Raw genomic sequence first — 25226 nt, forward strand, 5'->3', positions numbered from 1 at the left:
TTATCATGATGTTAGTCATGAAGTTTTCTGTCAATCTTTTCATTTCATCTCTCATTTCAGTCACTATGACCTTACCTTAATTATAAGAAAGGGGAAGTATTGCCATTCTCTAAGTTACATGGTGACCTGGCAGGGCTGAGGCTGAGTTGTGGGTGTTTCTGGGCTGTGTCTGAAGCTGCCTCCACCCAGTTCCTACTTACACCAATTGATCACAGAACCTTTTGTTTGGGGACACAGAGGAGTGTTGGAATATAGGAGCTAATGAAGAGGAAGGAGGAGGAGAATGGAAGGGTTGGCCATTTGCCTCCCTGCCTCCCTCACTGAGAGCCTGGTTTAGAGCCTTGATGATGGAAATGATGGGACTAGAGGCAGGAGGAGTTGTTTTCTTTGGATGAAGGACCCTGGGCACAGGCTGGCGATTCATAGCCCACGTGTCCATTAGTAACACATGAACTACAGTAATGGAAAGCCTCACAGTGATTAAAATCAGTAGGGGGGGTATTTTTCTCACATAAAATAAACCCAGATTCATGGCTGTTGGTGTTGGCTCACCAGCCCAACAAGGCCCTCAAGGACACAGACTCTTTCCTAGCTTTTCACTCCAACTTTTGTAACTTCTTGGCTATAATCAATAAGGTGGTAATAACTCTGTATAATGCTAGGTGGGTACCGTTGAATAACTATGATGTACACCTGAAACTAATGTAATATTGAATGTTAGCTATATTTTAATGAAAACTATTAAAAAAATAAAAGATGAAGAAAGCCACCACCACTGAACAGTGTTTTAAACCCTGAAGAACTGAGGAGGAGAAAAGTTAAAAACCCTGGGTAAAATAAACTGTGCGTCATCGATACATAGTTTTGATCAAGTTCATTAAGAGCATCATACCATTGGCTGTCAGATTTTGATGAAACTATAGAACAATATTCCTGTTACAAAATGGGCTTGTATGGACAGCCTTTCTCATTGACTGTAGAACACACGTCTAACCTGACTGTAAGCAAATGTCGGATGGGTTGCTGTTTATAATGTAGAAGAAACTGGGAGAATATTACTCACAACCAATCTTTCATTGTGAGCATTCTGAGGCTTGCATTAAAAACACTAAAACATACTAATGGGCAAAACCTGAATTAGGATGGACTAACTGTGAGGTTACAATGCCTAATTAAAAATGAATGTAAACATGTTTTTCATTCATTTTTGTGACGAGCATATTGATTACAGGAAATGTAAGAAAAGTGCTTGAAGAGAATAAAATCTTGATGAATGGAGGATATATCACCATAATGGACATGGTACCAGTTTTTGGACGCAATAGAGTGGATAAGTGGTTAATTTGAGGTTAAGTGCAAGGACACTGGAGCCTGGGTTGGGATTTTGCTTTAGCCACTTAGTAGCTATATGACTTGGGGCGATTCTTACGTTTTTTGTGCCTCTGTGTGCTCTTCTATAAAATGGTGGTGGTAGACACAGCCCACCTCATAGAGTTGATATGAGAATTAAATTGTTCATTGTAACATATTCAGGATAGTATTTGTAAGTGGTAAATGCTGGGTAGGTATTTGTTGTTATTATTCAATGACTTCTGTGAACCATCCCTGAATCCACTATTGTTTTTCAAATCTGGCAGTGTTGTGCTTGCCATGAAGTAAAGTGGAGAATTACAAAGCACCTTAGGGAGCAAGATCTCAAGTTTTTACAGTCCTTTCAATATCCGTCCTGAAATGGCACATCCCTTTGAGTTCAAATGAGGTTTTGTCAACATTAAAGCCTACTATTCAGTGGCTTTTAGTTCCCTGCCTCCATCTGATTTATATTGTCTCCAGTAATCCTCATGATACAACCACCCAGCAACCAGTCCTCTGTGCTCGTTAGTTTCCACTTTCTAGTCATGGTACCTCACCATGGGCTTTGCTGTCTGTGTTCTCCATATCTGTGCTTCTCTTCTGCCCTGAGAGTGCTATGGAGTCAAAGACTGTGGTCTGCATTTGATAGCCAGCCAACTTTGGGTGAAACTATCACCTGGGCATGTGGGAGTCACACTGACTAACCCATCACCCATTTCCAAGGCCCTCTGGCCAGGGCTGTCTTCATGGGTGTGAAACCTGCACAATGCACAGGGCTCAGCACTCAGAGTCCCATTCTTGGTTTAATGCTCTACTGTTGCCATCTCGAAATTCTTAATTTTATGTTTGAACTTCTGCTTTGAAAGCAAAGTCTGATGGGAACATGAGGCATGCACACAAGCAGAGGAAACACGCATTGGTGTCTCTTTCCATGCCACCTCATTTGCACATGGTGTTTATGTTGCCCCATGATCAGGGAATTCAGGCGGACCCATGATATGTGGGACTTCAGTAAGTCAAAGAAAAAGGTAAATATATTATGTCTATGACTAAGTGACAGCCCAGAGAAGTCACCCGTGCTGAGCTTGGAAGTCCCTCAAGAGGCCAAATTGTGAACCAAGGCCAGCTGCCACTAGTGGCAGGCTTAGGGCTGCTCAGCCGGAGGTACAGGACATGCTCAAGCCACATGCTGCTTGTCTGGGTTCTGCAAACCTTTGAGAGACCCTAGGAAAGTCTGCAGCCTGAGCCAAGGCAGGGAGCTTGTACAAAAAAGCCACTGGAAGTGGCTTAGGTGTGCCTGAAAGTTGGGGAGGGCGGGGTGTCGAATCACCCGGGTGTGGCAAATGAATGGCGTTAGCCAGCTTGATGGAGACTCAGATATTGCGACCACCTGTGTCTGCATGCAAGGAAGGGGGAGGGCTCAACAAAGAAACAATGGCTTCCACCAGCTCCTCTGTCCAGGAGAAAGCTGCCCCTCCAGCTCCCATCCTAAAGCCGACAACTCAGTTCCCCACCGTATGTTCCTACCACCTCTCCAGCTGCTGCCCCAGTGCTGGAGCTCAGAGCCAGTGATTCCAACGGTGAGTACGTCTGTATGTGGGCCCTTAAAGATAGCAACTGGGAGAGCAGCCACCTCCCATCTCACTCAGTCACAATCTCCGCTGGTTTTCACAACCAGAAACTGTTATAGAAGTATCGGTTCTTCTTGCCGACGCAGTGAAGAATCAAAAGCCAGCAAGCTAATTAGTATGCAAGCAGGGTTTATTAGTAATACTTTCTCAGGGAAGGTAAGAGACCTAGCCGAGGTGGGAGGTGGGGAGAGAGAGAGCTCTAGACCCCTTGTCCCGAAGACTTATATAACAGTTTGCTGGTAGGATGAGGGAATTACATATTGATTTGGCAGGGAAAAAGTGGTACATGCTCCTCCATGGGAGGGTGTGACCTCCTAAGCTGGGTGGAGGTCTGGTGACTTAGATGCTCACTCTGCTGGGGGTGGAGGGGTGGGGGTGACCTCCACATCCGTGATATCCCTCCCAATTTTTAATGGTCACATGTAAGTGTGGGACCAGTCCTTTCCACATCTCTGCCCCTCCTACCAGTCTCGAGGTGGCTTCTTCTACAAGTTCTTAGTTGTAGGGCTTTGGTTCAGCAAGATTTTAGGTGATTCTCAATGATGGTTATTCTGTAGTTTATTTGTAATTTTGATATGGTCAGAAAAGAAGGTAAGCACAGTATTTACCTACTGCGCCATCTTGACTGGAACCCCCACTTTCTTCATCTTTTAATTGGACAAACACAAACCTTTGAACTACAGAGATTAAAAACTGAACAGGTGAACACAGAGCAGAGAGACACCTGGCAGCCCACCCACTATACATACAAAACCCCAAGACAGGAAAAAAACAGAAATCAGCAAAAAGCTCGGGGAGAGGGGAATGAAGGAAATGATACTGGACCAGAAACAGGATTATGTTCCTGTAACTTATCTATAATTATTAACCAGCCCTATCCCTGGAGAAGAAGGATTAGCAGAACATGTCTGGTTCATTAGCAGAAATGTACTTCTTAAACCCCTTTGTCCCTTCCTTCCTTTCTTCCTTCCTCCCTCCCTCCATCCCCCCTCCTTCGCCCCCCCCCCCCCCCCCGTCTCTCTCTTTCCCCAGTCTTATCTTCCTCACAGGCCTTTACTCTGTTGGGTGTGGGTGCAGCATTTGGTGTTGGTGCAGGTCCTGTAACCTCAATTATCTCAGTCATTATCGCTCCCTCTGTAAGTAATCCTACCTCTTCTGGATATGTGCCCAGTGTTCCAAATTTCTTTCCTTCTTCCTGCTCTTCTCCATAATAATATTTAGCATTATGAGGGTGCAGGTATGGAAGCAGTTGTTGAGAAGGGCTCAGATCCTCAGATAGGGCCTTATGCTGTACTCTGGTTCTTCCAGGCTTTACAACATCTAACTTGGTCACTACCTTGTTGGTATCTGTAGCTAAAGCTTTTGACTAAAGAATGTAGGCTTTATTTCTCTCCATGCAGTTGGGGGCCTACAGGGCCTGGTGGTTCCCCCTGCTACCTGGACTCCCTCTTCGGCCCTCATTAACACTGGACTCCTGAGGTCTGACTGTAAGTGCCTTTCCATCCCTGCCCTCAGCATAAGGCCCACATTGTCCTTGATGTAGCAAACCTCCCAGCAAGCCTGTCGGCTACCCTCCCTCTCTCTCCTCAGGTCAGAAGGGAACTTCTTGATAACCTCTGTAGCACATGATTGCCAAAGAAACATAGGAAGCCAAATTCAGTCCCTCCCTCTCTGCCCGATCACATGATACAACCACTTTTTCTCATTTGGCTTCCCCATACTGGGAAAGTCTGAAGATTGTTCTTCCAGTGTGCTAGATGGTAAGGACAGAGACATCTATCTTTGACTTCAACCTGTGTATCATGCTAAACCCACTCTGGAATTTGGCCTGAAAGAGCTACTCAGAACACACATCTCCCAGCCTTCTTCTCCCACATTCATCTCTCTCTCACAATTTCTCTGAGCCTGAGAGGCAATCTTTTCACATTCTCTGCATAATAACCTGTGTTGTCCCCACTGCTTTGAGATTCACATGCAATCAATTGCTTTATATTCTGTCATCTCCTTTCCTGGGCAATAAGCCTCAGGGTTCAGCCTTGAACTTGCAAAGTATCAAGAAAACATAATTTCAAAAGAGAAAATTAGAGAGAGTTTAAGATGGTCAAAACGTCATCCCCTGTTAGTTAGGTTTACATGTTGTTAACTGGTAAATCTGTATATAGTTTTTTCCTCAAATACTAGTTTCTTTTTGTCAGAGTCCCAAGTTTCAGAAGCCAAGTATACCTCAACCAAGTGAAATCAACTGATCGTCCAGTTACTATGGAATAACTATGAAGTAACCATTATGAACTTGTTTAACACTTTATATACTGTTGAAATAGTAATAAAATAAAAAGCAAAGATGACTTCCAGGTATAGAAACCAGAGAGACAGAGCAGGTGGTGACTCATTAACAAAAATAAAGAATATATAATAGAAAGAGCTTCTTTGACAGCGAGGGCATGAATTATGTGTTTGATTTTAGACGTGGCTAGTTCAACTTAGCATGGACAAATCTAAGTCTACCTGGAGATTTCTTAGAAGTACTTGAAGATTCGGAAGCTGAAAAGTTATACCATAAGCTTTGCGTGTTGTGAAAATTATCACTTCTAGATATCTATACTTTCAATACAAGAACCCAGAAGATTCTGGTAAAGGAACTTAAACAGAGTACTGTTTAAGATGCCTGGGTCTGAATGGTAGGCTTAATCATAAGAATGGCTAGAAAAAGAGTTATAGATTGAAAAGTGAAGAAGACAGAGGACAGACCTCTGAGGAATACCAGCATTTGTATGATGGGCAAGGGAGAGGAGCTGGTAAAAAAGAGTAGAAGAACATTAGCTGTTGTATCGCAAAACTCAAAAGGATTAGCGAGTTTTAAAGCATAAGAATGGCCAATAGGATCAAACTCCTCGATAAGACAAAGACAAGAACCAAGATTGGATTCCTTAAAGATAAAAGATATGTGAGCATGTTTACAAGCTGATGAGAAAGAACCAATCAATCAAAATGGAGAAATTGAGGATGTAAGAGGAAGAACAACTAATACAAAAGAATCCTGGAAAGCCAAGGTCTAAGTATACAGTATTAGATTTTCCTAAATAAAAGCAGGCTCCTTCTTCCTCTGAGATTTAATTGAGATGCAGGGAAGTTGATATGAAAGGACCCCATGGGAAACCAAAGATTTTTCTGAGTTTCTTGGTGGAATAAGAGGTGAAGGAGCCACTTGGAGAAGTGAGGAAAGAGTCTGACGAAAAGCCAATGGAAAGATAAACAGAGACGGGTGAGTCCACTAGACTTAGACAAATGGAAAATGAATTGTTAGAACTGACCCCAGGATGAGAGTTCATAAATGTTGGTGCAAGGAGTGGAAGAGGTATGAGGAAGTTGCACTTGTGAGAGTTCATTAATGGGCAGGGAATTCAGACATAGTATAATATAAAAGAAAGAGAGGTCAGCAAGAAGGTGTTCATTTGAAGGGAAATGAAGAAATCAAAGAGCTGGATGTCTCAATGAAGACAAAGAACACCTATGCTGTGAGTAAGAGAGTGAGGTAGCTGAAAGAATTGGAAATGTGGTCAGACAGTAGGATATTGATATTTTCAAAGGTAAAGCCATTTTGTGGGTGTGAGTATGAAGCTGGGTAGGGAAGTGGGCTGAATGAAATTAAAGTAAATATGGGTAGAACTGCTGAAATTAAGAAAGAGTGAGTTAGGGTAGTACTTGTAAGAATATAGAAATAACTAAAGTAAAGCTGGCATTTGAGTGGGAAGAGAGAGACTTAAGGCAGTGTCATTGTCTTCAGTGAATGTAGGCAGTCCAGAGTATTGATAAACAGAAGCGTAGGAGGTAGCATAGCCAGACTTTGTGAACTTCAAAAGAGTAAGGGATTGTGTTGGATCTTTTGTTAAAATGAAGTGCTTTAATGGGCCCTAAGTAGTTCCATGTGACTGTAAACAGATTTGAGCCACAGGAATCCTCATTACTGTAGAGCAGGGGTATTCAAACTTTTTTCAATGGTTTTCACCAAGGGCCATATGAGGTAAAATATACAAACAGCCGAGCCACTCACTAGAGGAAGTACGTATTGCCTCACCTGGTTTATTTAAGTAAACTAAATATATTTTTGGAATTTGCTGCAGGCAAATTAACAATGGACTGCGAGCCACAGTTGGCCCGCAGGCCGCAGTTTGGACACCCCTACTATAGAGGAATAGCCAGACTTACTTCACCCCCACTGAACTTCACACACAGCTCCAGACCACTGGATAGAGACATTCTTTCTTCCCCTTTTTGTTATAAAAGTGCTCATTTTAAAGGACTGTAATGAAAAATGACACAGATCCAACAGTAAAGAGAGCTGGAATCTGATGTTGCTCCTACCCTTGACTGTGTAACTTTGGAAGTGTCACTTTCCCTTGTTAGACATCGTTTTCCTCATCTGCATTCATTTATTCATCTATTAATGCCTGTAACTCACAATATCTACTGAAGCTTAACATGTGCTAGGCACAAGCCTCATTGTTAGAGACATAGCAGTAAGGAAGACATACCTAAAACCATGGGGCCTGCAATGGACAGTCGTCTCTAAATTCTCCCTCTGATTCCAATTATCTCCGGCAAGTGCATGGGTTCTAAGTAAAAGCACAACAATTTCACTATAGCATTGTAAGACCCATGGAATTTTAGGGATACAGTTAGAATCAGACATGGAATCAGATAGATCTCAACAGATCTCAACCAACTTGAGATCCCTGGACACTAAGTCCATGAAATTACTAATAATAAACTTTCATAAAACTGTTCCTATCATTTTTTTTTAGAGTTAAATGGGAATTATGCTCAAAACATTTGTGTCACCTCAGTAAAAACTGAGCGTTTCTGCCAGATGGTCACACATTCTAATGTACACATGTGCATGTTTCTGCCTTAAAATGGGCAAAAGGATTATTAGTCTACAATAAACAAAATTTAATACCACAAAATTCCCAAGCAAATTAAAACCAAGGAGAAATTTTAAAAGAAAATGTTTTTAAGGCTCCTCAGTGGTAAAAACTTTGAGACCCCTCAGCATAGTGGAAAACCCTGGAATTAGAGTTGAAAGACATGGTTTGTACAAATCCCACCTCTGCCACTTCTTCATGTGTAGCCGTGGCTATATTTCTCCGAGCGTCATCTGTAAGTCCAAACTAAAAGCTGACCTTTTATGGAGTTGAGAGGATTTAGTGAGAAATTTTGTACTTCCATGTTGTTTAACGTGACATAATAATAATAACAACAGAACTCATGATGCTGGGGAAAGAGCGTGAGATGTAGAGGCAGACACCCCAAGTTCAAAGTCTAATTATTCACAACTTGGAGCAGATGATGTGGGACCAAAACATTTATGCATTCTATTCTTCGGAAACCATTAAGTGTTTTGCAAATAAAAAATGTTATTTTCACTTCTTCAATCTAGTGCATCGTGATGTTTCATTTCCCCTAGATACACACTGGAACACAAACCTCATTTCAAAACATGTCAGATATGTGATAGATGTTAAGGGCAAAGAAGAGTTAAAAGCACTATGAAAATGTAAAGTAAAGTAGATGTTTACATTTACTTTAGTAAATGTAAAGTAGATTATTGTATTTATAATTACTCTTATATAATTAGTATAATGGTATATTATTATTATATTTTACTGATCCCATTACTTTGCTGCATTATACTCATCATGAACCACAGGGAGAAAATAAATGTAACTTCTGTGGAGCAATTCAGTCAGCTAAGAAATCCCCACTCTCCTCCATCTCCCCTGTCTCCCCTCCAGTGAGTCTCCAAGCAGAGAGGTGATTTTTCAATCTCCAGTCACACCTAATGATCAAATCAATTATCACAAAATCCAATCAATTACCATTAAGTTTAATTAGCATGAAACATCATCTTACCCTGCTTGCTTTCATGTCCTTCTAATAGGTATCCTGGCAGTGTCCGGAGAGGCCATGTAAAGGTCTTCAGCATTGCTCCATTATACTTGATAGACTTGTACCGTAGCTGGATACAGCCCACTGGTCATTAACTAAGACTCCCAAGTAATGTCCTTTGGGCATAGATTTATTCACCAGTGTAGTTACAAGTGTTATAATGTATTCATTGATGTAGTCACATCTTTGAATCATCTTTGACTTGGCAATTCTGTATGGCCTACATGTCGACCACATAAATTGTTTACACAGCAAGTTCAGGAATCCCTTGAAATTAATCCTGTTATGTACCCAAGCTCTCTGCATACACTGGAGAAAGGGCAAATAAGGGTGGTGAGAGTAGCTAACTTTTACTGTAGGTAGGACCATTACTGGAAAAGGTAAAGCAGTACTGGAAAAACTAGCTCTATATCTGTTATCTCCCCAACCGACCCCTATTTGATTGATCTTTTATGTGCTAGTGTTTGAAAATTGCCTATTTATAATTAATTAATATTTATGAAGGCTCTCTAAGTCATATGTCAGCACATTAAAAAAAAATCAATGATATATGATACCTCATGTCTTTTTTCTCAAAGTGGTCATTCTGAATCTTAGTGCCAGCCACATATTTGAATGACTTGTCAAGCTTTAAAAAATACTGATGCAAGATCCCATCCCAGATTAATTATTAGAATCAAGTGGGGTTGGGCAGGAATCGATGTTTCTTTCACAGGTCCCCAAGTCATTCTATTGTGCACCTAGTGTCTTAAGAGCAGCTAAATTGTCCACATTCTCAGGTACTTCCAAAACATCTTAACCCTTTCCACAAGTCCTGGAGAACATGCAAGTGTAAGGGAGTGGGGGCTGGGGCAGCATCCTTTATGATGGGTTGGAGCAAATTGTTCCATCTCAGAATCTATCATTGACAGGTGTGTTTCTAGGACAAGGAGACCATCCTCCTACAGGATAATGTCAATGCCTTAGGAGTTTACCTGAATTCTTCAAAATGATCCACTATGACTATAAAGAAAGCAAAGTCATAAATCCATTTGACACTTTGCCTTACTCGTGTGGAAATAATCTGCACAGCCCGTTTTCACATTGGAATATCCCTATCCGTGCCCTCCTTTCCTGTTAGTGCAGGCCTTTGATTCATTTTGAGCTTATGCCTCTATGGAAATCATCCACAGACTTTTCTCCCCAAAATACACCCTCCCCTCATCTCCTGTCCCAGAGTCTCCCAAGATGAGAACCACGAGGGTTTTTTGTTTGTTTTGTTTTTGTTTTAACACAACACTAGTACTAATCGTAGCCAATTTAGCATTCACAGACACCACTGTCCAAATATGCTTGTGAGTATGAGAAAACAGTAGGCCAACAATTATGAAATGTCTTTCCTTTGATTGGACTTCGTACCCAGGAAAGGCAATTCAACAAAAATCCTGATAAAAAAAAACCCAATATTTGTTCCGGTGCTCTGGCCGTTTGCTAATAAATGCCTCACCAGACCAGCCTGGCTGTTCCACTTGGAGTTGCCTGGCTAGAGCAGATGTCTGCCAGCAGGAGGTTCATCTTTGCAATATGCATGTTAGGAATAAGTGTCCTGGCCTCTGGGACCACTCCCAGGTGAGTCGCTCTTCTATTTGTCTACAGTTTCACTGTGGGCTTTGATTTTTCAGGGTCTACTTCTTAGCAGCAAAGCAGGTAAAAAAAAAATGTGTGTGTGTGAGAGTGTGTGTGTGTGTGTGTGTGTGTGCGTATTTATCCCATATTGAAATACATAGCCTCAAAATTTAAATGGCAAAAAGAGTAAGGAAAGGCCAGAGGTGTGTCTTTGAGAGTTTTCTAAGGAAATCTGTTTCCGGAGATTTCTTTTAAACAAAGCATTCAAATATTAAGGCTGAGGTAGTCTTTAAGTACCTAGAATTATGAAACAAAACTGGTTTTTACTAGAGTATAACAAAGCTGGGTTTATCAGTGTCTAAGTCTGAGAAGTTTAAAACTAAGGAAATTAATCTTTTCCTCATTCGGCCTCAATGTCCAACACTTTATCGATTACATCACCTTGTGTCCCCACGTCAGGCAAAGGTTAATCATTTTTGCTTCTCCTGCTTGACATTACATCCCAAGTTGCACACAGAGGCACACATTTTGTCTTTGCGTTTAGGGCAGTCTATCTTCCATTCAAGAAGAATCATTGTAGTGCAGACCTTGGAGCCATGCTTCCAACAAAGCACATTCTCTCCTTTTGCTCTGATCCTAATTGGAAACACGAAACTCACCCAAGCCAATCCTGGAAAGAAATCAACCAGATGATTCTGAACATCCACACTGTACCCAGAATTACTAGAGAACACACAGATCTGTGTGACCCGAGACAGCATGATCCGATCAGGTGACATTTTGAAATATTTGGGGCTTTGACAGGACAGCTGGGGGGAAATTTCTGTCTAAACGTGGTCCTTCTGCCCAGATATAACTGTGACCTGCGTTCAATTCCCCTTTGATCATTTGACTCTTGCTTTAACCGGATTCTGTTCTGGACTCTGCTGTCCATCTCAAGCACATCTTTGCCTGCCTCTCAGCTGGCCCTTTGCTGATAAATGCAGTGGAGGCTGCCTTTGTGTCTGGACTCCCCTCAGCACGTGGTGTGCTCACAGGGCTGCGTCTTCCCGGAGGGGCACACAGAGGGACTACACAAAACAGCACGAGCTGGGGTCAAGTGCTCCATCAGGCTCCCCTTGATCCCTGCTCATCCTCGTCCCACATTATCTAAGAAACACTGTTCTATTCAGATAATATTTTCATTTACCGGGCATGGGGTACAAAAGGGATTTGGGAAGCCAGCTCCTGAGACTTGCTTTAGGCCTCCTGTACTTACCCTGACCCTTTCTTTACTTAAGAAAATCATTGAAACAACCCACATTCCAGGAGTGTGACTCCTGCTGATCAAAAATGAGAGGCCGTGGGGAAGGCTTCAAGTGCTTTGAAGTTTGTACCCCCTGGGTCCTGGTCACACTCAGCTGTTTCAGGGAGGGCCAGAGAGCCCCTTTGGCTGGCCTGCCAGCTCAGAGGTGAGACTTTTTATTTTAGAGGAGAAAGAAACATAAATATGTTTATAGCAATTCCTTTAAGTGTCACTGTGGAAGGAGATGGGGGTAGCTGAAAGGAAATGTAGAGTTTAGGAAAAGTGTTTCATTTGTTTGCTCATCTACTTATTTATGTTTCACATTAAAGACTTGAACACATTATATTACAAATAGAAAGGAACTGGTAATGAGGAAGCATTTTAAATGGAGGAGATATTCAACTGATCAAGATCTCAAAGAGGAGCTGGGATCTAGAGCTTGTGTGGAGGGATGGGTGTTACCCAGCCATCTTGCTGCAGTATGAGGCTGCACTGTAGAAAGGACAGGTTCCAGTTCAGGAAGCGGGGACAGGAAGTTCATAGGTTCTTGTTTCGTGACTTCTGTTTTGGGTTTTTTGTTTTTTCTGTCATCGAATGAGATAATAATCCAAGTGATGTAGGTGATGTTGGATCTGCTAGCAGTTTCTGAGTGTGGGCCAGGATCGTGTCTCGTGAAGCCAAGAAATGGAAACACAGACCAGGGAGAGGCAAAAAGTTTTGAAAGAAGCAGGAGAAGAGGTTGCAGCTCCCCAGTGGGAGGGGTCCCGAATGGGGGGGTCCCCCATGACTGAGGCAAAAGCTCTTACTTTTATACCTTCCCTTGCCTGCTTGGGGAAGGGGAGCTATCTGAAGAAGGAAACTTGTTTGAAGAAGGGAACTGGTGCCTTCTAATGAAATTCCTCTACCAGGTTTGTTCTGCTTTACCATCCTAAAGGAATTAGCAAAGTAACTTACTCTTATCTATCAGATCTGCTCCATTTGTCAGGCCAAAATGAATTTTATGATTAACCTCAAGACCTTGTTACATTATGTCCTGGAGCGAAAGAGTGATTTCAAAACCTGAAGTTTTAGGGGGCCGGCCCGGTGGCTCAGGCATTTAGAGCTCCATGCTCCTAACTCCGAAGGCTGCCAGTTCGATTCCCACATGGGCCAGTGGGCTCTCAACCACAAGGTTGCCGGTTCAACTCCTCGATGGTGGGCTCCGCCCCCTGCAACTAAGATTGAACACGGCACCTTGAGCTGAGCTGCCTCCCAGATGGCTCAGTTGGTTGGAGCGCATCCTCTCAACCACGAGGTTGCCAGTTCAATTCCTCGAGTCCCACAAAGGATGGTGGGCAGCTCCCCCTGCAACTAAGATTGAACACGGCACCTTGAGCTGAGCTGCCGCTGAGCTCCAGGATGGCTCAGTTGGCTGGAATGCATCCTCTCAACCACAAGGTTGCCGGTTCGAGTCCCGCAAGGGATGGTGGACTGTGCCCCCTGCAACTAGAAATGGGAAATGGACCTGGAGCTGAGCTGTGCCCTCCACAACTAAGACTGAAAGGACAACAACTTGAAGCTGAACGACACCCTCCACAACTAAGATTGAAAGGACAACTTGACTTGGAAAAAAGGCCTGGAAGTACACACTGTTCCCCAATGAAGTCCTGTTCCCCTCCCCCAATAAAATCTTAAAAAAAAACTGAAAAAAAAAAAAACCCTGAAGTTTTAGGATATGGCTGTCTTTGTTGATTCAACCAGGGACCTCCCTGTCTACCTAGGGACATGCTAGTTATCCTGTATCACAAGTTGGTGTTGCAACCAGAAGAGATCCAAATGGTGAACCAAGTGAGACAGAAAAGTTCAAAGCCAGAAAAGCACTCCTTAGCACTGGGTCTAGGGGAGGAAAGGAAGGCTATCAGTGCCAAAATAGATGATGTTAAAACACAGAAAGATGAGAAATGAGTTTTACAGTGGAATGTGAAGTGGTAAGCCTTCCAATTTAGGACATACAGAATGCAGGAGTGAGAAGGCCTGATTTATGATGTACTTGCTTCAGGAATGGCTGAAATTTGCAATAGAACTAGGCAACTCCAGGCTTTGCCAGACTGTCTGGGGGTATAAAGTGACACAAGGTTTGTTGCTTCAGTGAGTTCATACACTAGTTGGACATATAAGGCTAATAATTGATGTAAGACACCTAGCAGGGCGTCTGGCTAATTTTCCTCCCCACCATCATTATTGTGGTTACGTTATAAGTTAAATTACAATTCAGTACAAGAATTAAACAAAAAGATGAGTTAAAAATAAAAAATAGTATGTGATCTAGTGTTAATGAGAGAGATAGTAAAAACGTAAGTAGTATAATTTGGAAAGGGGAAAAGTAGTAAATAAATAAAACTGGTTTGTAAAGACTTTTTGGAAACAGGCGCATATAATGGTCATTATAAGTCGGTGTGTTCTATTGTCTCAGTTATGCCCTAGAGGGAGAACAGACGAATGGCAGTCTATCACCCATAGACTGCAGAATGAGCCCCTGGAGCCAGTGGTCAGCATGTGACCCTTGCCTGAAACAAATGGTAAGCATTCAATGCTATTTCCTGCTGACGTCCCCAGATGGAAATTATTAACTGCATCCCCAGGGAAATGACTATGAGTCAGGAAGCCCCCTACTGAGCTTCAAACTGAGAAGGAAAGATAAATATCTACATGGATATAGCTAACCTTGCTGAGAAACCTGAATGTTGCACAGTATTTTAAATGAGTGTCATGAGGAACCATCATCTATAGAAGAGACAGCCAACCTTACAATGGGAGGTGTTACTTTAAGTAGCATCAGGGACTGTTTTTATGGCTCCCATCTTAAAACAACTGACTCATATGAGCTTGGAGGGCTGCAATGGTGTCAGTGCAGTTTTAGATCATACTCCCTTTTTGGCATTAGACATTCTAACCTTTCCAAGTCGTTTTGTGCAGTTTCGCTCCAGGAGAATTGAGGTCTTTGGACAATATAATGGGAAAAGGTGCCTGGATGCTCTGGGGGACAGACGACATTGTGTGCCCACGGAGGCCTGTGAAGATGCTGAGGATGACTGTGGCAATGATTTTAAATGTGGTACAGGTAATCCTTGCACTCCCACTGCTCATTGTGTGTTTCTGTGTGAACTCATAGGTGAAAAGAAAGATGCTTCATATTTCCAAGTGTGAAAGTGACCCCAAATGGGCCATCAATATATGATTCTGTAGAAAAACGTCAAGTGTCCCCTTCAGCATTAAATTGCATTTGATAACTTCAGAAAGAATGAGAAAATGTGGCATTAGACAGACAGTGTCTTTCCTGATTTTGATTGCAGGCAGGTGCATAAAGAGGCGACTTCTGTGTAATGGAGATAATGACTGCGGAGACTTTTCTGATGAGGACGATTGTGCAGAGGATCCCCGTCCCCCTTGTCGCACAAAAGAGGTGGAAGAGTCTGAGATGGCACGGACAGCAGGCAATGGGTCAGTACATTCCGCTTGAATGTTCTCGAGGAAGATGAGTGAAAATGATCTCCATCTCTCCTGCCGTGGTAGAGAAGATTTGCACTGGTAGGAAGAGTAGCGTGTGGGTCCATATTCTGTTTGAATTACATTTGAGCTTGAAAGAATGTAAGTGCTGAATAAGTATTTCAAGATAATTTGGACAAACTGCTTAACCTCAATAGGTGTCTAAAGAACGGACTAGACTATCAAGATATTAGGTGATTAATTCCAAGTCTAGTAGAAGATAAAATGCCTCATTTATGAACATCTGGAAGACCATAGCAATGTTGAAATGACAGGTCAGCATTTGAAATTGTCCTGATGATTCCATTCAAATGTTTGAATTGCCAGGAAGACTATATTCCATTGGAACTTCTCCTGGATCTAGACCTGGTTATAAGTTCTCAGGAGGTTCCAGCATTCTGGAGTTGACCCAAGAGGCATAGGACAGAGAAAGCAATTCTGATGTTAGTGAGTGATGGTGTTCAGACTATGGTTCGCATTAGAGAGCTGAAGTTTTGCTCATTTCCCATGCAAAACGTAGGGGCTCTGGCCAGGTAAGCTCCAACGAAAATTCTTAGACAGTTAGAACTCAGAGTTATACAGAATAGAGACCATTCTGTATATCTGTGCTTCCAGATCTGTGCTTCCAGAGTTGTGAAAATAGCACAGGCTAGAGGTGCTATTCTGTTCTGTTCCGTTCTGTTCCATAGTCAGAGAACATTCCACGGATATCCATGGCATAGTCTCCATTAGTTGTTCTGAGCCAGAAAGATAGCTTGGGTGGATTTGTTGGCAAATTGTCCCTAGCAGAGACGTAGCTATTCAGCCATCCAGTAGTATATTAATAGAGATGGCACATGGCCTTGAATGAAATGTGTCTCTTCATTCTCGCAATCTCAGTGCCTGGATCATAGTAGGCGCTTAACAAACACTGGTGGGTAGATACATAGGTGAATTAATTAACTAACGAAAATAAGTGCTTTCTAAAATAGTGTCAATTGACATCAGGTAAAACTGAAACTGGGTACTGAGATAGAAATTCAGGTTCAGGACTCCAGTCCTGGGAAGAAGGATAGGGACAGGAAAGAAGATGGGGATGATGTAAGAGTAAAGCTGAAGAGGGACTAAGGTAGTGGTTCTCAACAAGAGGTGATTCCTGCCCACCCCACCCCCGGGGGACCTTTGGCGATGTCTGGAGACCATTTTGCTGGTCACAGTTGTGGGGTGTAGGGAGGAGTGGCTTGGAGGAGTGAGGGAGCATGCTGACATTCAGTGGGTTGAGGCCCTGCAATGCACACGACAACCAGACCCAAAACGTCAGAAGTACTGAGGTTGAGGAACCTTAGACTAAGGAACTACACAGTTCCTAAGATAAAACTTCTATAAAAATGGAGATGTCGTCTCTCTCTGAGACAGACCAAACTTCCACTTCTTCAGTTGCATGAGAAAAAAATTCCAGGATACCAAGAGTCAGGCACCAGATAGAGTATTTCACACACCTTTTATTCACTTTATAAATATTGTCCAAGCAGCATTCAAATAATATCCACAGTGCTGTTGGCCCTAAGCCTAAAGGTAGGAATCTTGAATCAAATAGGTAGGCTTGGGCGCCAAACTTAACAGGTCTTAATCGTTGGCGGAAATGGTCACAGCAGCTCTTCTCGCTGCTTTCCTCATGAAGAGACTATGAGTCCATGGCAAAGGCCCATTATTACTTTATTTTGCTTTATTTGGGATCCAAGAAACAGTTTTCTTTCTAATCTAAACAAAAGCGCTTGAAGCAAGAAATTACATATGTTGTATATTCTCACTTAATGCAAATTTACATCTTGTCTTATAGGAAAAAGATACAGAAATCTTGGCCCATTTAGCTGAAAAACAGTTATTCATAATGTATTGGTTTCTTTTGTTCAGAGAAAAGAAAATTTATTATATAGCATTTGCCAGGGAATTTCATATTGAAGCATCCCAGAGAGCTGGCTAAGGCTCTTTAAATACCTCATGCTTCACTGGTTGGTGATAGGGAACATCACAGGGCTGCGTCTTCAGGAAGAGGGGTGCGGGTGGAGCCCGTTATGGGAAAAGGTCAGCCTCAGAGGTGGGAAAGGAGGCCTTAACAGACTCAATCGCCAACATTTTTTATTAAATTCCCCATTATCGTGAGCCATAACCTATAACCAATTGAGTCTCCATGAAAACCTATCGTTCTCTGACAGTTTTCATTTGCCTAATACTTTGAGCTTTCCAAAATCTTTTTGCACATTCATTCCTTCTTTGTAGATTTTCATAATAATCCTGTGAGATAGTTAGGGAAGATATTATATTTATTTTACAGAAAAGAACTGAGTGAAATAAGGCCATTTGGCTCATTATTTTCTAGCGGAACTAAAACTGAAGTTTCTTTGATGTCCATAAGCCTTTATTTTCTCCTCCAGACCGCTTACCTTTTCCTTCTGCCACATACCCATCACTACCACATCACCTTTCCCACCTCACTACAAAGCCCATGAGTCGACACGCTAACGTCAAAGCAAAACTAACTTTAGAAAGTGAAACTCAAGTAGTACATATTACCCAAATATCTGAGTCAGGAGCATAGAAGACTAGTATAAATCAACAATTAATATTTAAGAAGAGGTTTCAAAATAACATGCTTTATTGTATTTATGGGATTCTTCAATACCATTAATATTACACATTTATTTACTGTCCGTCTCCATTACTCTTATATGGGGCGATGGGATTATGTTGAAATAGAGGTGATAGACGTAAACATCCTAACCATTAACAACATGCCTATAAAGTGCTTCTACACCATCCAACCTGGAAAACCTCAACAAGTCTTATCAGCAGTCATATCCACTCAGATTCTTTTACACATGAAACTCACAAGTACTCATAATAATTAATTTATACTATTTTCATTTGAAAGACTCTCATTGAAATTCTTATGTCAGGAGAATTCACTTGTATCACAAATGCTTCAGTGTCTATCTTGTAGGCATCTGAGATTCTCCAGAAGTGTTTAGGGAGATCCCCAACTCATCTTGCATTCATTGAAAAAATATAAATCTGAACCAGCTGCAAATGATGTGCAATATGCAAGGAATTACTATTTTTTGTCTGATCTAAGCAGAACACCACTTCTGTGGAGGGACCTTTTCTCTTCATTTCACATGGTAAATTGGAACTGCCTGTGGTTCTAGATGCAGGTGTGAAAACAGGCATCTCTAAGTGCTGCCAAACAACACATGTTTTTTATTTCCCAGGCAATGACATTTGATCCATCCACGAGAAGTTTTCATGTTTCTTGGCAGAAAAAAATTCTGGCTCATTCTAGACCAGACTGGCTGTCTCTGTAATAGTGGAACCAAGTCAAAAGTTTTTAAACATTTCTTCCTTGGTTGTGCTTTAGACTGTGGATCAGCTTTATTGTGACTTTCCAGATAGATCCAGCCAACTGGTCAATTTGCTGATCTGTGAGACAATAACCTTCAGACTGGGGTATGCAAAAAGACTTTCCAAGGAAGGGAGCTAGGTACGTTTTAAGATAATACTTTCCTCAACTATTAGTTACTTATTAATCTATTTCACTCATAATAAATCTTCAATTGCATATACACATAATTTTCATAAAATTGATAAGCTTGACGACTCACTGGCATTCAAGTTGTCAAGCCCATTTTCCTCTCTCACCCCCTCTTTTACCATCATCTAACACTTTCCAAAAGAAACGTACACTCCTGAATCATCACACATTTTACAATGGAGTGGAAAAACCAAGAAACAACTCCAAATGTTCATAAGTCAGATGGTCTCCAATTCTTTTTGTTAACAACATTAAAGATGTCCTAATCAATTATCAGATAACAGACTATAAAAATAATTTTTGATGAAAAACTAGCATATGTCTTTGGGGGCATAAAATTCAGAAGGTCAAAGAACCGAGTGGCATTGCTATGACAGAATTTGTTCTATTCTTATGTACTTATTTATGTGAGTCAGCATTTACTTCTATAAAAATGAAAAGTAGGAATCAATTTGTTACTGAACCCTGTCTTTTTCTAGAAAAGCAATAAGTAATATTAATCCATGGATGCAGGAACTCATGAATTAATTAAAAAGAAGCCCCAATCATTTCATTGAGAGACACCTTTCACTAAAATTTCACTTATATTTATTAACAATTTTTTAATGTGTAATATCCTTATATACTACTAATAATTGTAACTCAATCCAGGGGAATTTTCTTTTTTTAATTTATTGGGGTGACAATTGTTAGAAAAATTACATAGATTTCAGGTGTACAATTCTGTATTACATCATCTATAAATCCCATTGCGTGTTCACCACCCAGAGTCAGTTCTCCTTCCATCACCATATATTTGATCCCATTTACCCTCATCTCCCACTCTTATACCCCCTTACTCTCCGATAACCTCTAAACTATCTATCATCTGTGTCTATGAGTTTTAGTTTCTTTATTTGTTTGTCTTGTTTCTTTGTTGCTCTCAGTTTTATATCCCACATATCAGTGAAATCATATGGTTCTTGACTTTTTCTCTCTGACTTATTTCTCTTAGCATAATAATCTCAAGATCCATCCTTGTCGTAAATGGCACTACTTCATCTTTTCTTATGGCAGAATAGTATTCCATTATGTATATATACCACATCTTTACCCAATCATCTACTGAAGGACATTTGAGTTTTTTCCACGTCTTGGCCACCGTAAATAAAGCTGCAATGAACATCGGAGCACATATATGTTTACGAATAAAGGTTTTCAGATTTTTGGGGTACATACCCAGGAGAGGGATTGCTGGGTCACATGGTAATTCTAATCTTGATTTTCTGAGGAACCTCCACACTGCCTTCCATAGCGGCTGCACCAGTCTGCATTCCCACCAACAGTGTATGAGGGTTCCTTTTTCTCCACAGCCTCTCCAACACTTGTGCTGGAGAAAAAGGATTTATTTTTAAAAGAGGCAAAATAATTATATTTTAAAATGTAAATATGTACAGCATGCTGGGAAATTATATCCTTTGCAACTACTTAGACTTAAGATGAAAAATTTTAAATGTCAAATTAAAACTGTGCAGGGAGGCTTAGTTTATCAAAATTTTCTACAGAATCAACAAACTGAAAATCTGAAGACTACTACCTGAAAACACGCCGTACACATTCTCACCTCCAGGCTTTTGTACACGCTGTGCCTCCTCCCCCTTGAGTCCCATCCTTCGAAACAAATCAAATGTTTCTTTTTTTAAAACTCTTTTTTATGAGCCTGCCATGGGGATCTCTTCTTCTTGGGAACCTGCACAGCACTTAACTAAACTACTCATTTGTCATGTGCATGTTTGTCCTTGGACAACTTGTTTTTAAATTGGTGGTTGTGTGTCTAACTCCCTACGTTGAATATGATTTTCATGAGATCAAAAACTGTGCATTAACTCTTTTAATATTAACCAATGTTTATAACAAACACTACACTACACATAGATACAGTAGTCACCTAAGAGTTAACCATCATTATAAACAAAGATTAATGTCATTACTCAAGGAAAGTGAAGAGGTAGAGGGCCTCTATTAATGTAGATATATGGAGGACAAGTTCACTATGGAATAAAGAAAATGTGCTTGAGTTCTTGTTTAATAAACAAACGCAGATCATTTGTTTCTAGTATTCTATGTCTTTGCATCAAAATTTTAGTAACACAAAAAAATATACATATATATATGTATATATTGCTCACATATCTATAGACACAGGGATGGGTGAAGAATTAAAGCAAAATTTTAATCTGTCATGACGGATAAGGTATTTAAGAAAGTAAACCAGATCTATAATGTTTCTTTCTCTATCTCTTTCTTGTTCAGGTTAGTAGGTCTAATTTTTGGCCCTATACTAGAATTTCAGGGCCACGGCATTTTTCATGAAAGGTATTTTTGGTGGGGCAAGCAGTGAGAAGTGGTTCGTTTTAACTACACAGTCAGCCTTGAGCAAGATAGTCTTGAACCAGTTTCTTAACTTGCCTTCCACTAAAGTTGAGCTATAATGTACACTTTCTTTGTAAATTCAAAGCTTATTAAGAATGTGCTGCTTATGTGAAGATGTTGTTTTGAACTAACCCACTGGCACTAGGATACCCTTTTAATTGTTTTTCTTGCATTAGCAATGGTTTTATAGTAAGTCATCCATACCCTTTGACAAATTGCTCTTGAAACCAACATCTGAATTTGTAATCCAGCTCATGGGAGTTAGGAATGTGGTCTAGAGCGATAGAAGAGTTTATGCTTTTGTGCCAAGCTAAGTTATAGATGTGAGGATCAAACTTCCATTTTTGTCTCCCCAGCCTGGGGCCATTTATTCCAGATACAGTCTAGACAGCAATGACTATTCCTTCAATTAATAAAAGTGATCTTCACAGAGGTGAACTTCACAAAAGAACGAAGTGCTTTTTGTTCAAATATTGGTTTTAGGCTTACAAATCAAACATAACGTCTTTTAAGCTATCCAAGATTCCTATTTCTGAATTAAATCTTGCCAAATACAAATTATTTTGTGGTAGAACTTTAAAGAAGCCTTTGCTGGGACGCTGAAATTGGGGGGCTCCTTTTGGAAACAAAGGACTATTTTAAGCTTGGAGGGAATGAAGTTCTTGACAGGCAATGAGACAACTGGAGAACAAGGCTTAAGTTTAAAGAGAATGAGGATTACGTTTCCCAAATTGACTTTCGTGGCAATCTTGTGGTTACCGACTGTGCTTTCTAATCCCCTCACCTTTCCCCTTATCCCCGCCCCCCCCTCCCATCTAGCAACTCTCAGTTTTTCCTCTATGTCTCTGAGACTGTTTCTGATTAGTTCATTCATTTATTCTTTTCTTTAGAGTCCACATATAAGTGAGATCATATGGTATTTGTCTTTCTCTGTCTGACTTATGTCATTTAGCATAATGTTCTCCAGGTCCATCCATATTGTTGTAAATGGTAAGATTTATTTCTTCTTTATGGCTGCATAATACTCCATTGTATAAATGTACCACAGTTTCTTAATCCAGTCATCTACCGATGGGTATTTTGGTTGTTTCCATATCTTGGCTATTGTGTATAGTGCTGCAATAAACATAGGAGTGCATAAAATTTTTTGAATTGGAGTTTTGGATTTCTCTGATATATACCTAGGAGTGCAATTGCTGGATCATAAGGTACCTGTCTCATTAGGGAGACCACCTCAGGGATGATGTAGATGCCTGATCACTGCACTGTACACCTGAAGCTGAAGCTGAACAATAATGAATGTCAACTACAATTTTATATATATATATATATATATATATATATATATATATATATTTACAAGAAGCAGAGTACACCATTAGGAATAGAGACAGTGGAAATGTAATGGCTGTGTGCGATGTCAGAGGGGTAGTGGATGGGGGGAGGGGGGTTGTCACTGTGTGAGGGATATAAATGATAAATGTCTATTACATTGTTTTGTGCACCTGAAACTAATAATTAAAAAATTGTTAAAATAAATAAATAAATAAAGAGAATGAGTAAAGAGCCCTAGTGTTGATTCATAGATTAAAAATTACATGCATATGTTATACTATACCCCTGAGGTGCTCTGTTCTCAAATAATTTAAATAGGTGGTTCTGTGTTTCCTCGAAAATAAAACCTAACCAGAAAAGAAGCCCTAGCATGATTTTTCAGGATGACATCCCCTGAACATAAGCCCTAATGCATCTTTTGGAGCAAACCTTAATATAAGACCCGGTCTTATTTTGGGGGAAGTATGGTATTACAGCATTAACTCTTAGTTCATGAAGGGAGGTCAGCTGAAAGTTACAGCAATGGAGTTAAGACTGTAGGAGCCAGGTGGGCTCTTACTCTTTACTTGCTGCATTTCTTTCATTGTGCTCTCAACTGTCCTAGTTGTCTAAAAGAGTTTATAAGGACTCCGTAAGGTATGCTTTCTGCCAGAGACACAGAACAGGGGTGAACAGGCTGTTGCTTCTGTTCCTGAATATATCACACACACATTGGGTGATGGGGACGTGAGCCGAAGCTCTCTCTCTCCCCAGCTAGAGAGCTGCCTCGCACTAGCTCCTGCTAGCTCCCTACCTGATGCTCTTCTGTTCATTCTCAGGATCAATATCTTAGGGATGGTTCCCCTCACCACACCTTTTGACAATGAGTACTACAATGGACTCTGTGACCGCGTTCGGGATGGCAACACCTTGACCTACTACCGAAGACCCTGGAATGTGGCTACTCTAGCCTTTGAGGTAAGTCTCCTCAGAAGAAAACACATGGTTCTGCTTTTAGTTAAAAGCTATTGAGATAAGTTTAATACTAAATAATGTGAAAAATTCAGTAAAATAAAACTGTAATTTGTAAATAAGATTGGCTTAAAGAAGAGGATGTATAACCTGGATCTCTTTAGAAAATATAGAGTAGTCTACAACCAACCCTCAGTGACGTGCATCTAGTGATAGAGTTTGGACAAATACCTAGACTCCATAAAAAGAATCATCTAAGGTCCTGATAAAACTAAAAATTAAATTAGTGCTGATTTAAGAATCTGTGCTATTTAAGCTCAGTTTTTGCTAGCCTACCAATGAAATCTTTATGTTTGTTTTTCTTCAATATTCCCCTTTGTAAAGCCTGCTTGACTAATGTGTCTATTTTCATTTATCTCAAACTGCTCTGACTCTTGTGAAACTATTTCTTCAAGTGATTTTTACTCTACATAAGTCCACCCTAAACTTACCACCTTTCTGAAAGTCCCCTGAATCCTCTAAAACCATCCACAAACAGGACCCCCATTTAAAGGATTAATATTTATCACCTTTACAGATAATTTCTTTGGTCTAAGCAAGATATGAAAAAATAATAATTAGCTTATAAACAAGGAGCTAAAATATTCTGTTTCTTTAAATAGTCCCACTGGGGACAAAGTCCTTTATTATTGTTGCCACTCCCACCAATTTGAAAACATATGTACTTTTAAATAAGTGTAGTTATTATTCCTTCTATTTCTAACAAAATTATAAATCAATACCTACCCATTGCAGCCTGAAGTGGTCCTGCGCCTCCATCGATTCTAAAAATTTTAATGACTGGACAATTTGACTGGCATTTTTCTTGCATGTCATATTTTTTGTCAAGATTTTTTGTATCTTCATAGAATCACTTTCCCACAAATCTCAGGGAACATTTTGGATTATTGATCTTGCCGCATCATGCTTGGTTCACCCACCTTCTTTAAGCATATTTTTTTGAGGGGAAAATAATATTCTTTCTAGAAAGTATTGCACATGTTCTACTTTCTTAAAAAGAAGAGACCAAAGATAAGGTGACCTTTGTCATTGCTTATGGAAGAATGGTTGTCATTGTGTTGCTTTATTTTGCTGTGAGTTTTCAGGTCTACAGCGTACAGTTTTCCTGTCTTTGCCACTGTGACCAGACTCTTAGCTTCTGTATAAGTGTAGTGACTTGCAAAGGCTGGTGGATTGTCCAGGACTGATCTTGAAGCTACATTTGGAGAGTAGGGACACTGTTTTCCCTTACCTACAACCTTGAAAACTTCCTCAGTCAGAATGTTTTGGATTTTACAAAGATGATGCGATACTTTCCATATACAGGGGGTGCCAAAAATATATATATACATTTTAAGATAACATCTCTTAAAATGTGTATGCATTTTTTTGGCACCCCCTGTGTATTACTTACATACCCAGTGGCGTTAGGAGCAGCATCCCATAATCAAACACATTAATATTTCTGCAGCAGAGCTAACCCATGTTCACACAAAGTGGGAGAAATGAAGACTATAAATAACTATTTATCAGTTCACATCAGATCAATACCTCCAAATGAGTTTTGGCATCAAGC

The 25226-nt window shown here is 40.5% G+C and overlaps 1 protein-coding gene across 1 annotated transcript in view; it reads left to right on the forward strand.

The window, feature by feature from the left end:
* Window positions 1-10379: 10379 nt before the first annotated feature.
* C9 (complement C9) overlaps window positions 10380-25226 on the forward strand; it is a 39276-nt gene continuing 24429 nt past the window's right edge. The window contains exons 1-5 of the mRNA XM_019737288.2: window positions 10380-10538; window positions 14273-14378; window positions 14776-14920; window positions 15153-15300; window positions 23479-23617. Coding sequence (XP_019592847.2) covers window positions 10408-10538; window positions 14273-14378; window positions 14776-14920; window positions 15153-15300; window positions 23479-23617 — 669 coding nt within the window. The 5' untranslated portion in view covers window positions 10380-10407. The remainder of the gene's footprint in view (window positions 10539-14272; window positions 14379-14775; window positions 14921-15152; window positions 15301-23478; window positions 23618-25226) is intronic.

This window comes from Rhinolophus sinicus, linkage group LG03 (genome assembly GCF_036562045.2).
Source record: "Rhinolophus sinicus isolate RSC01 linkage group LG03, ASM3656204v1, whole genome shotgun sequence".
Lineage (NCBI taxonomy): Eukaryota > Metazoa > Chordata > Mammalia > Chiroptera > Rhinolophidae > Rhinolophus > Rhinolophus sinicus.